General features: G+C 44.0%; 1 protein-coding gene across 1 annotated transcript in view; it reads left to right on the forward strand.

Moving 5' to 3' along the window:
- The window catches only part of LOC109831345, a 28,327-nt gene continuing 16,638 nt past the window's right edge, over positions 1,086-12,774 (forward strand). The window contains exons 1-5 of the mRNA XM_020398677.1: positions 1,086-1,731; positions 1,805-1,963; positions 2,190-2,381; positions 2,463-2,645; positions 2,789-2,971. Coding sequence (XP_020254266.1) covers positions 1,086-1,731; positions 1,805-1,963; positions 2,190-2,381; positions 2,463-2,645; positions 2,789-2,971 — 1,363 coding nt within the window. The remainder of the gene's footprint in view (positions 1,732-1,804; positions 1,964-2,189; positions 2,382-2,462; positions 2,646-2,788; positions 2,972-12,774) is intronic.

Genomic DNA, 12,774 nt, shown 5'->3' on the forward strand with positions numbered 1-12,774 from the left:
GTCATTATCATATAGCTATGGCTGAGATGGAAACCAAAGCTAGGAAGAAATCTCCCCAGGTCAGCTTAAAGCAATTCACCGATTATCTGTTCAAGAACCTGGAGGATCGATCGGAAGAGGTACGTGGATTATCTCCTTTGAGCCCGGGTGACATCAATCGACTGTTGGAGAAAACAAACGCACAATCTTACACTTCTCATTCAGAAGATGGGTTTTCGCATGGAACTAAGTTCCGCTCTTATTTGTTTCAAGCTAGTGTTCCGATTCGCCCCACTACTCTGCTGGCTGGCTTTCTGGTCATATGGTTGAAGAGATGTGTAGTTCCTCATCAGTCAGCCGATGCTATGCCAATGGAAGTGTTGTATCCAGCCGTCCAGTTAGCCACAGGTCGTAGATTATCCTTGCTTCCTGCTATGCCAGCCGTCCAGTTAGCCACAGGTCGCAGATTATCCTTGCTTCCTGCTATGGTGGCGGCTATTCACAGTGGGTTACGGCAGTTAGTTTCCGCATTCACGCAAGAGAAAAAGAAACCCTCTGCCAGTATATCTGTTCCGAAACTAGAATTACCCTACACTTATTTAATGACATGGTTGGTTCTTCACCGGCCAGATCTAATGGAGGCTCCTGAGACGGTAGATCCTAGTCTTCCTCTTCTACAGACACTTGAGGGCTGCAAGTGGATCAACCATCGATGGCCGGATATCACAAGGCACTTCAAAATTCACAAGTGTTGGGAATTCTTCCCCTGCTTCCCTCGATTCTCCGGTACCTACAACACAACTTTATTGGATACTGAAGAACCGAGGCAGAATCGTACCGTTCTAGATGTCGGATGCTTCAGATGGCTGATGAATATCCGACCTGGCTATCTGTTGTTCAGGGTAAGGGACGTTTGCCACATTGAGCCCTATCTTCCATGTCGATTTGCCCGTCAATTCGGCTATGACCAAATTTATATCGGCAACCCGAATCGTCACCTTAGCTTTCGAGGTGGACTTATTGATGGGGCGAGAGCTTGGTTTTGGAGTATCGCCGGTTGCACAAATGTTGAGTTCGATCTCCCTTTAGAGGCGCTGCCTCTACGGATGACCTTCCTCTTTTGTAAGTGGTTGATTGCCGCTAATATCGTCACTCGACGTGAGAGAGCATCAGACTCAGAGGAAGAGGCAGCTCCGCGACAGGCAACAGAGGTGACTCGTGAGGCTAGGGTGTCGACTCGAGGAAAAGAAGCTGCTGGATCCTCGAGAAAAGGGAAAGAACCGGCCCTCGCAACCGACAGTGAAGGAGAGTTTGATAGTGAAGAAACAGAGACTTCTGAGGGGGCGGGTGAGAATGAATCGAGTTCTGAGGAAGTATCTGGCCTTCCCGATTCATTCTTTGATAGAGGACTTGTAAGGCCTTCTGTCGCTCCGGCCCAACCACAAGCTGCTCTGAAAAAACGGAAAGAGAGAGTCGTCATGGAATATCCTAATCGGATGACGGTAGAAGTTCTCAGCTGCGATGAAGAGGATGAAGAGGATACAGTGCCTCTTGCTCGTAGGCTAAGATCTCAAACTTCCACGCAAGCTCAAACTCAAGCTTCTCCCCAAGCTGAGTTACGCACCAAACATCGTCATGAAGGTTCTGATGCACGTCCTCTGAAGAAACAAAAGAAAGCTGCCTCTAAACCACGCGTTCATCTCCCTGATCTAAAAGAGACATCTGGTCGTAGTGCTTCTTCTGATGAACAAGGTAACTATTTGTTTTTTTTTATCGCTTTTATACTTCTTAACGCTCAAATTTATTTCTCGCCCAACTTCTGTAGGGGGTCGAGAAGAAGGAGAATTGTCAGCTGATGCTGCTTCTCCCGGAGGTATGGAAACTGAGGAGACCAGCTATGTTCAACAAATGCAGGATGCTTTGAAAGAAGAACCAGCTGGTGTTCCACCGACTCCTGACGTTGATCCATCCGCTACGGACGCAGGTACTGATCTTTCTCCTCTCGGAAGAGAAATCCGAGAAATGAATGAGTCGGACCGTGTGCCTCCTCTAATGACTTGTGCGTTTTCTCTCCTTTTAGTCAAATTAAAAGAAGCAGGTACAAATAGTGAAGCTCTCGAATGCCCCGACCAACGAAGGTAAAATCGATCTTTGTCTTGGGCAATTTCGTCTAAATTTACATGTTATTTATGGTTCAACATGTTCTGTAGACGTCCCGATGCATGAGCCTATTGAAGGAGAAGCTACTCATGCCACCAAAGTCGATGATTTTAATGATTTCGACTTTAATATCTCAGAGGACGATCATCAGCAAATCCTTGATTCTTTGTTAGAGAAAGCTTCTGGTCCAGCTACCGGCTCAGATGTTGGAATTGGTTCAACAGAAGCAGGTCTTTCTGAGAGTAAGACTTTGGCTCTGTAACTCCGTATATACATACGTATATATTTTGCCTTGATTAATTATATAAGCGTTTGAATTATAGGACCAGTTAATGGAACTGATACTACTATAAATATTGAAACGTCTGAACAACCGGAGGGTCGCGACCTCGTGCCGTGGGTAGGAACTGAAGTTAATCTCCAATCATCTATTCCTGAATTCCAGCCTGCTACTCCTATGGATCCGATGATGATAGAAGTTACCGTCACCCCCCCAGATCAGTCCGGTTGCAACAAAAGCGAGACCAACTGAAGAAGGAAGTTGGTCCCTCAGCCGATGTTGTACCCAGAGCTGGCAAGTTTTACTCATAATTTGTTTCAAGTTCGGATTATCATTCCATTACGCTTATTGTAATTCTTTTGTTTGTAGAATCCCCTCTTAAGGAGTCTCTTAGTTTGGACCCGCCGTCTTCTGAGGCTTTAGTTGAAAAAGTCCCTGACGTAGCGGGTGCATCAACAGCTACCATTCCTGAACCAATCTTGACTGTTCAGGAATCCAGACTACCATCCTTGGGCGAATCAAGTCATGCTGAAAGTTCTTCCGTCGAACTTGGTATGCTTTAGCTTGTTGTCTTGTATTCATATATATATATATATATCCTATACTGACTTATTTGACTTTCTCGCAGTTCCTTCATCATTATCAAATCAAATCCAAGCGTTATTGGTTGATGACGATCCGGACAAGTCTGTTATCTGCTCTAATCTCCAAGGCTTCATCTCTTTTTTGAACTCTATGGTCGATCGCATTCTCTTCAAAAGATCGTATTTTGAGAGTTATAAAAAATCTTTTGGGCGTTTTATATCAGGGTTTAGAGAGGAAGGGTATAACGACTTAGCCGATTCAGTCACCGCTTATTTGGTTGAATTGAGACAACATATTGAACTTCTGCAAACTCTTCACACCAAAGGCATACCTTTTTACATCACTTATCACATGGAACCCAGGCTGCAAGCGTGGCGTGATTCCCAAAAATCTGCCAACTCTGAACTCCAAAAGTTAAGAGCCCACAGTCATCAGCTTAGGGTGAACGTTGGCAAAAGAACACAAGCCAAGGTCAACCTACGCCGGGATTTAGAATCGAGTCGAGCGGAAATAGCTCGCTTAGATGAGGAACTTGTAATGGCCAAGGATGCTCATGATGTCTTGGAGTCTGAGTTGACGCAGGAAATTCATATTGAGGAAGACCTGTTACAGCAACTGAACCTTCAAGATAAAATAATTGCTGAAAAGGAACAAGAGGTCGCCGCGCTTCAAAGTGTTGATGAAGAAGCTTTCAAAATTAAATTGACGGCTGAGCTTGAACAGACTTATGCGTTAGAGCTGTCAAAACTTGAAAATCAAATTAGTCAATATAAACTCTTGTAATCGGAGAACATATATTTTTGTAGCTTCATTTGAACGTTTTTGGCCAACAAAGTGAACTTTTTTTTTGCTCATTATATTGAATCTTTTTTTTGCTCATTGAGGTTTTATTATGATTACTCATTTTTCTTTTAGAATAAATAACCATAATACTTATAGGATTTTTGGCAAATCCTCAGCCATCAACGGATTTGATATGCCTTTACCGATTACCGTTTGAATCGGGCTAGTATGTGAATTATCTAGGTCCGTTTCACATATAACGTTGTGCTAAAAGAATTAAACTCTTTTAGACTTTAGACTACAATGTTGAATATGTAGGCTACATGTGTTAGATGTAGGCTTATCTCTAATAAGGGATAGAGATAACATCCCCCATGTATGAATGACATGGATTTTAAAGTGTGAATAGGTTGCGTTTCCTATATAGGACAACGAACCCGAAATCGGAGAGGAAGAATTTTATATTCTATCTCCTGGTCTCTTGTTTGTTGGTAGAGATAAACCCAAAATTAGAGAGGAAGAATTTTATATTCTATCTCCTGGTCTCTTGTTTGTTGGTAGAGATAAACCTGGAATCGGAGAGGAAGAATTTTATATTCTATCTCCTGGAGTAAAGAAACTCAAAGTGGGATCTCCACTTAGAGAATCTGGATTGGTTTGAATAATCCTAACTATCATAAGGTTTGATTACTCAATTCAAAAGTGGACCTTTCGTTCGCAAAAATGAATTGAAAGGAGATTTTGGCTATGGTCCTAACTGTAGTAAGGTTTGACCGAGTGGGAGTTTTGAGACGATTCTAACCATAGGAAGGTTTGATCGTTCCATTTGTGGGCCTCTCGTTCATTGAAGGAATCGAGAGGGGATTTTGGTTGTGGTCTTAACTATTTAAAGGTTTTGACCAATTGAGGAATTGGAGTAGGGTGTAAATAACAATGAGTTCGGTTTGATCGCTCAATTTGTGGACCTCTCGTTCATGGAACGAATCGAGAGGGGATTTTGGCTTTGGTCCTAACTGTTCAAAGGTTTGACCAAATGGGTTGTGGGAATTTAAATAACTTTAATTCATGACGGATTTTGGTGTACCCTTTGTCGATCGATTTGATCGGTGAGGGGTTTTGTGAGGAAAGATTAATTGTGATTAAATCTCATCTCAACAAAAGTAATATGAGGATCTTAATTATTTTTATAACAATTAAGAATAGATTATTCACATGATCAGTCTTTATTTAGAATAATCAACTGATATCGGGTTATCCTGAAATATCCTATACAGGATTCTCTAGGAACTTCCCGTTTTACATAGGTTATCCTGAACGTATTATGGATAATACTTTTTCAGGAACTTCCCATTTATTGGCATCATTAATTTGTTGCCATCCTGAGTAATCAGATGATAAGCACCGTTTGAATAGGCTGTCTCTATCACGAACGGTCCTTCCCATTTAAGTTCAAATTTGCCTTTCTTTTTGGAGTTGAGGATCATAGGCCTTCGAACAGCGAGCATTAGATCTCCTTCTTTAAAACTTCGTCGTCGGACCTTTTTATCGAAAGCCCGAGAAATTCTAGCTTGATAAAACTCGATTTGTTGTTGAGCTTCCAAGCGTTTCTCATCCAACATCTCTAACTCCTCGAGACGTTTCTAATGATGTTCTTCCGTCGTCATTCCCGTTATGAGAGCGATACGAAGAGAAGGAATCTGTATTTCCAAGGGAAGGACGGCTTCACATCCATATGTTAAAGCATATGGGGTGGCTCCGGTAGGCGTGCGGACGGTCGTATGATAAGCCCAGAGAGCTTCGCCGAGTTTGTCGTCCCAATCTCGCTTATTGGTTTTCACCAATTTTACCAGAATTTTGATGATAGTCTTGTTAAAAGCTTCGGCCAATCCGTTAGCTGTAGGATTATAAGCAGTCGACGAAACGTCCTTAATCCCGAATTTACCGCAGAATTTGATAAATGCGTTGCTCACGAATTGAGGACCGTTGTCGTGCACTATTCGTCTTGGCACACCATACCGATATATGATATGGTGTTTGATGAATTTGATCACATCACTCGTCTTCACCTCTCGGAGTGGAACTGCTTCTGCCCATTTCGAGAAGTAATCGAACGGTCCCCTTTAACCGAAGGTGGAAAAATAGGACCTACAATGTCCATTCCCCATGTCTCGAATGGCCACGATGTCGCCGAAGGATGAAGATACTCAGGGGGTATGTGCATATAATTTGCATGTAATTGACATACCTCACATCGTCGGGCGCATTCGACTGCGTCTTTTACCATAGTTGGCCAGTAATACCCGATTCTCCTAAGTCGATCACAGAGTTTAGGACCGGGATGATGTGCACCGCATATCCCATCATGCGCCTCTTTGAGTGCTTGTTCTGCTTCCTCGCCAGCTAGACAACGGAGTAAAAGACCATCATAAGATCGTCGATACAACGTTTGCGATGTGGCATTGTAATAAAATCTCGGCGCTCTTCGCCGAATCGATTCCCTTTCTCTTACATCTTCAGGTAATATACCATGTAAGACGTAGTCAATAATAGGAAAACGCCAATCTCGAACTTCGGGTTCAACTCCAGTTGAGTATACCTCTTTAGCATTCGAATCGTAGATTGGAACAATAAGCTGATGAGTCCTCACTGTAATTAATTGCTCTGTTTCGGGAGGTTGAGCCAAGGATACTGACAATGCTGCCAATGCGTCTGCGTATGCGTTTTGGAGACGTGGAACGTACTCGATGAAAAATTCTTTAAATGAGCTTGTCATCTCAATGGCCACCTGGTGGTATGGAATCAGGTCTCGATTTCTGACTTCATACTCTCCTCGTATTTGATTAACTACCAGTTGAGAATCTCCAAAAGCTTCAAGGTATTTGACCCCCAGCTCTTTGGCGAAATTAAGTCCGATTATTAATGCATTGTATTCAGCCACGTTATTAGAGCATGGTTCGGTCAATGAATATGCCCTAGGCAAGACGTGCTTTTCCGGCGAAACTAAAACGACCCCCACTCCTGAGGAGATTTTAGAACATCCGGGTGCACTTGCCACGTTGGTTGATCGGGAAGCTCCATCGAAGTACAATTGCCACACTTGTTGATGTGAGGTGGTATTAACTTCGTGAGTTTCATCTGGCAGGTCGTCGTACAATTCGACTACATCCTTCGTAGGGTTTTCTGCCAGAAGGTCGCAAATAGCTCGTCCTTTAACAGATTTCTGCTGTTTGAAGTACAAGTCATATTGCGATAAGAGTAAAGCCCATCTGGCCAAACGCCAATTCATGGAAGCCGGTTGGGTCATGAACACTCGGACGGGATTTATGTTGGAAATGACATAAATCGTCTGTCCGACTAAATAATGTCGCATTTTCTGAATCGCGAATACCAAAGCGAGGCATTCCTTCTCAATCATCGGATAACGAGACTCAGCTCCTACCAATGTACGACTCAGATAATACACAGCTTGCTCGTGACCGTTATCGTCGTCTTGTGCAAGTAACGCACTTAACGAATGGCTTGTCGCTTTGACATAAATCAAAAACGGTCTGCCCGACTTCGGTGCAACGAGAATAGGAGGATTCGCCAGATATTTCTTAATATCTTCGAATGCCCTTTGGCATGCTTCATCCCAAACGAATGACACGCCTTTCTTCGCAAGTTTAGAGAATGGTTGACATTTTCCGGAGAGATTCGATATGAACCGACGGATATATGCCAATCGACCTTGCAACCCCCTGAGTTCTTTAAGATTCCTCGGTGGTTGTAGCTCATGTATCGCTTTCACCTTGTCGGGATCAATGTGAATACCTTTTGTAGTGACGACGAATCCAAGAAATTTGCCGCTCGACATTCCCAGGAAGGATTTAGTCGGGTTCATTTTCAGCTGATGAGTTCTCATAAGCTCGAACATTGTCTTTAGATCGTTAATGTGGTCATTTTTATCACGACTCTTAACGACTAGGTCATCAACGTAGCATTCGACTGTCTTCCTAAGGTGTTCTTGAAAGATCTTCGTCATCGCCCGTTGATACGTAGCACCGGCGTTCTTCAAACCGAAAGGCATAACGGTATAACAAAAGACGCCAAGAGGTGTTCTGAAAGCTGTATGCTTTTCATCATCCGGATGCATCTTGATTTGATTATACCCAGAAAATCCATCCATGAACGACATTCTTTCAAACCCGCATGTGTTGTCGATAATGACGTCCGTAATCGGTAGGGGAAAATCATCCTTGGGGCATGCTGTATTCAGATCTCTGAAGTCAATACAGATTCTGATTTTTCCGTTCTTTTTGAGGACTGGAACGATATTGGCCAACCATTCAGGATGTTGTTCCTCTCTGACAAAACCCGAGTCAATTAGCTTCTTAACTTCAGCTTCTATTGCCTCCATAATTTGCGGACGAAACCGTCTTTGTTGTTGCTTGACAGGTTTAGCATCCGATTTTATGTTAAGGGTATGCATTGCTACATTTGGGTCGAGTCCTGGCATATCTTCGTAGTTCCATGCGAAAACGTCGATATACTCTTTAACGAGGGCAATTAATTCCTCTTTTTCGTCTGGCGGGAGATCGCCGCTGATAAATATAGGCTTCGGATTATTTTCGTCACCCATATTAACTTGAACCACTTTATCCTCGGTAGGAGGTTCTCTTTGCTCAAATCGATCACCGTATTGGATATTCATGTAATGTGTCCAAGGATCTTCCCAAGTGGGCAACTGATCGTCTTCTTCTGTTGTAGAAGGATCGACTGTTGCCATATTTGACATGATACTTTTGAACTTTTCTCCAATGCTCACATCAGAATCCCAATTCGAGGTGTCGGATGAATGTCCACTCCTGTCTATTAATTGGTTAATGATCTGTTGGCCATAATCATTATCGGATGATGAAGCATAACCCAGACCCCTATTGCAACTGTAATAATTATCTGGTTTTCCTTTTGGTACATAGGCAGGACGGGGTGGAACCCTAATACCTTGACCAAAATAAAGACCTTCACCGAGCGAGAGGTCATAACCCCGGTTTGTCATGTAATCATTCGCTTGCGAACTATACCGAGAGAAATGTCGCCCGGGTTTTTCTTCGTCCGAATTACTGTCCAAGAAATGATCTGGAGTAGGGGATGATTCACCTTTTCCAAAGACTATCTCTTTTTCACCCCCTGTCTTTGCGGGTAAGATCACAGTTGTTCCCCCTGAATCCTGGAGGTGTTTCATCGTCGTACAGGACGAACGAAGTGGCATATGTAGACTAGGGTCGTCGTACAATTTTTGCATTACATCATCAAGACAATGCGAGTACTCTAAATCATGATTTATTATTTCATCGGTAAGCTGCCAGTTACAACTTTCGCCCGACGATTCATCACCGTCAAGATCGATTACAAGAGGTTCAATGTCATTTAGTACAAGACCTTCACTATAATCGAGCCCGGCTTCGGTATCAGCTTCTTCTCCGCTGTCCGTGCCATGGGCCGATGGTTCAGTATCGGACTCAGCACCATAAAGAAGGGAGTCAGTAAAGTAATTTTCTAACCCCTTGAATGGTTGCTTATCCGCGACCACCGTCTTGACCTCCTCATTAGTGTCGACATACTTCAAACACTGATGAAGGGTGGAGGGAACTATAAGATTACCGTGGATCCATGGACGACCCAACAGTAAGTTATAAGAAGTCTCTGCATCGATCACATAGCAGGTGACCTCAGACTTTAAATCTCCGAGTTGATACTTCACCCGGATTTTTCCCAACGGTCTTGACCCGCTAGTATTGAATCCGTAGATAACCGTCCCTGTGGAGGCTAACTTGCTGGCGGGGATTCCGAGGTGGTACATCAACCGCAATGGCATGATGCTAACAGCGGAACCCGGATCGACTTGGATCCGGTTGACAACGCTAGAGCCAATATATCCGGTGAAATATAGAGGCCTATCATGCTTTGAATTCCTGACTTGCATATCTTCTTTGGTGAAAGCGATGCAAGGAAATTTGGTGGCTGCCAGATTGCAATGCAGCACTGATGACTCTAGCTCTTCAGGAGCTGGCTTAACCTGAGTGAGGAATACCTCAGAATCAGCCAAAGCTTTTTGTAAAGCTTCTCTGGTTTCTTTTGAGAGGCGCAACAACTCGTATAGCGTAATCCTTGCTGGGATATTGGCCAGCTGAGCCATAACGTCGAAACGATATGGTGCGTTCGAACTTTCCGGTTTATCTCGTCCAATCGGTCGGCTGAAACGAGACTGCTTCGGAATTTGAACCTCTTTATGTTGGGGTTCTTTCTCTTTTTGCTTAGCCGGTTGTTGCGGCTTTTCAGCAGCTACTGGAGGAGTTACAATTATCCCCAGCTCCTTCAGAGTTGTAGCATTTGGGTTAGAAGTCTCAGGATATTTATAATGGTACTCATTCCCACTTCTTGTAGCGAAAAATTCTTGTTCTCTATCAGAAAGTGATAAAGCTGCTATCTCTTCATCGTTCCTCTCGGGAATCGCCGAGGCTCCGTAACAAGATTTCTCTTTTCCCTTGCCCTTTGATTTCTTCTTTGATGTGGATGTTGTCCACTGTTCATCTTCGAGCAAATCCGGATGAACCCAAAGGATTTCGCCGTTGGGGGTTGTGTGAGATACAAGCCCTTTTTGGCGCTGTCTATGAGGATCATCGTTGATGGTTTGCATATTGACCTTTGATACTAGTTCGGCTTGAAACCAGGACAAAGGAACTGATCCGAAGCTAATTGAGACTGCGTTTGCGCCTACTTTCTTCTCCTTTGGCTTCGGCGTCACAATACCAACATCAATTAAGGTTTGTATTTTATCTTTTAAGACATAACACGTCTTAGTTGGATGGTGAACCCTTCTGTGATATGCACAGTATTTCGGGTCATTAATCTTCATTGCTTCTTCTTGGTTTGTGATCGGTGGAAGCTTGATCTTGTTATTCTCTAACAAGTATTTGAAGATGACCGGAACTTCATCATCTTTGAAAGAGTACTCCTTCGGAAATCTAGGCTCAGAAGTCTTGGGCTGCCTCGGGGGCTGCTGATTCTGATTTAGCGCCAGTTGGAAGGATGACTGCTGCGGTTGTTGTTGCGGCGGCTGTTGCGACGTTTGATGTGCATCTACAGCGGCCGTGGACCCTCTTCCTCTACCTCGAGGATTAAAGTTATGCTTTTGGTTATTAGCTGGTGGCAGACCTCTCTCCAGATTCTTTCTCTTGAGAAAGCGTTCAGCCTGTTCACCCCTCACTTTCAATTCCTTCCAAGTTTTAGAGGGCACAACCCCCATCACCTCTAACACATCGAGACTTCTGTGTCGTCGTCGAAGAAGTTGGTGAGGAATAGTTCTTCCATATCCTCCCAGCTAGTGATACTCCCGGGCTTAAGGCGTCGGTACCAATCGAAGGCAGGCCCTCGAAGGGTTCCTACGAATGACCGGACCATCAGGGCTTCGTTCCCGGATATTACGCCGAGATGCGACTTAAAATAGATCAAGTGCTGAGTTGGTGAACCCCTGCCATCAAAAGGAGTAAAGTTAATCAAATTAAATTTCTGAGGATAAGGAATCAGGTCCCACTCCTTCGGGTATGGGTATGGAATGCCCATTTTCTTCACTTCTTGGGCCGTCATCAGAGCGTTGACTTTGCTCTCAAGATCGTGCATCTTCTTGTCCTCTTCCTCGCTTTTCTTCAAGTAGATCTGTAGAGGTTGAGTGGATAACTTGGTCGGACCACTTCCGGAGTTGTCTTTATCTGGAGGAGGATCGTCAAAGATAGTCTCATCCTCTTCATTACGCCGGCTAGATTCCGCTTTCTGGCTCGATTCCGGTTGGTGTTGCTGAACCTGCAAATCTCGCATCTGCTGCATAGTCAACTCCATTTCGGTTTTGAACTCAGCTCTAATTTCTTCGCGTTGTTTAGCCAACGCCTCCTGCAGGATATGAGCCAGTTGATCCGGTGTGACTGCAAATGATTCTCTGACTTGCCTAACACTGGATGCGGTATCGTCTGACGTAATGGCGGAACAAGTATCTGATATTTCTTCATCCGAAGATAGTCCCTCGTGCATTCTCTTGTAATCTCGACGTATGTTGGCTCTTCTTTGCAATCGCAACATCCTTTGAGAAAGACCCCGCTCAACTCTCCCTCCTGGAGAGAAATCAGGGTCAGGATTGACTGATTTTTGCTTTCCTTTATTGGTCATGTTGATAGTGACCTCAGGGAACTCATCTTGTTGGATTGCAGGTTTCTTCTTGTTGAAACGTCTCATTTTGGGTCTTGACGCTTCATTGGACAATCTTTGAAATACGGAGACTCTTGAATTATTTTTAGAGCATCCGCATTCTGTCAGCACCGCTTTAATGAGTCTCTCGCAAGCGCAATGAGACTCGTTTTCTCGGACGCTTCTCTTTCTTGAGTCATTCTTTTGATAGTACAGCTCATCATTATTGTGATTCGAGCAACCTATCCTTTGTTTTTGAACTTTGTTAACATGCACAGGACGACTGGTCGTCGCCTCTGTGCGATCCAAAGTTAAATTTTTAAATCACCCCCTTGCGGGTGTGGAGTTTTCAGAGGTCCTAAACGAGAGTGAACTGGCATTCTCTCGTTTTGGACTTGTGCAGTTCTGACAGGAGGGTGTTTACGACCCCCTGCATATGAAACCATTAACGGTTTATTTGTTGGACCTGGATTTTCCTTGACTGGGGCTTTGCCTCGATTGTCGACTGAAGGACCGAGGCGATCCACCATTGTTATCTTAAACTTAGATAAATCTGGGCTAACCCAGGGTTTTACTGGCGATGTAGTAGACGGGCCCGGAACAGATGCTTGCGGTGTCTTCGGCATCCAAACTTTATGATTCTTCGGTGGTTTTTTAGACACCGTCTCCTTCTTGGTTCCTTGGGCTCGTTGATGAAGAGCACGAGCATGGGCGGCCTTCGCTTTACGCCTTTGTATCCGTTCCTTAAGGGTTGAACGGGCCCTTTT

This window comes from Asparagus officinalis, chromosome 1, assembly GCF_001876935.1.
Source record: "Asparagus officinalis chromosome 1, Aspof.V1, whole genome shotgun sequence".
In the NCBI taxonomy this organism is placed as follows: Eukaryota; Viridiplantae; Streptophyta; class Magnoliopsida; order Asparagales; family Asparagaceae; genus Asparagus; species Asparagus officinalis.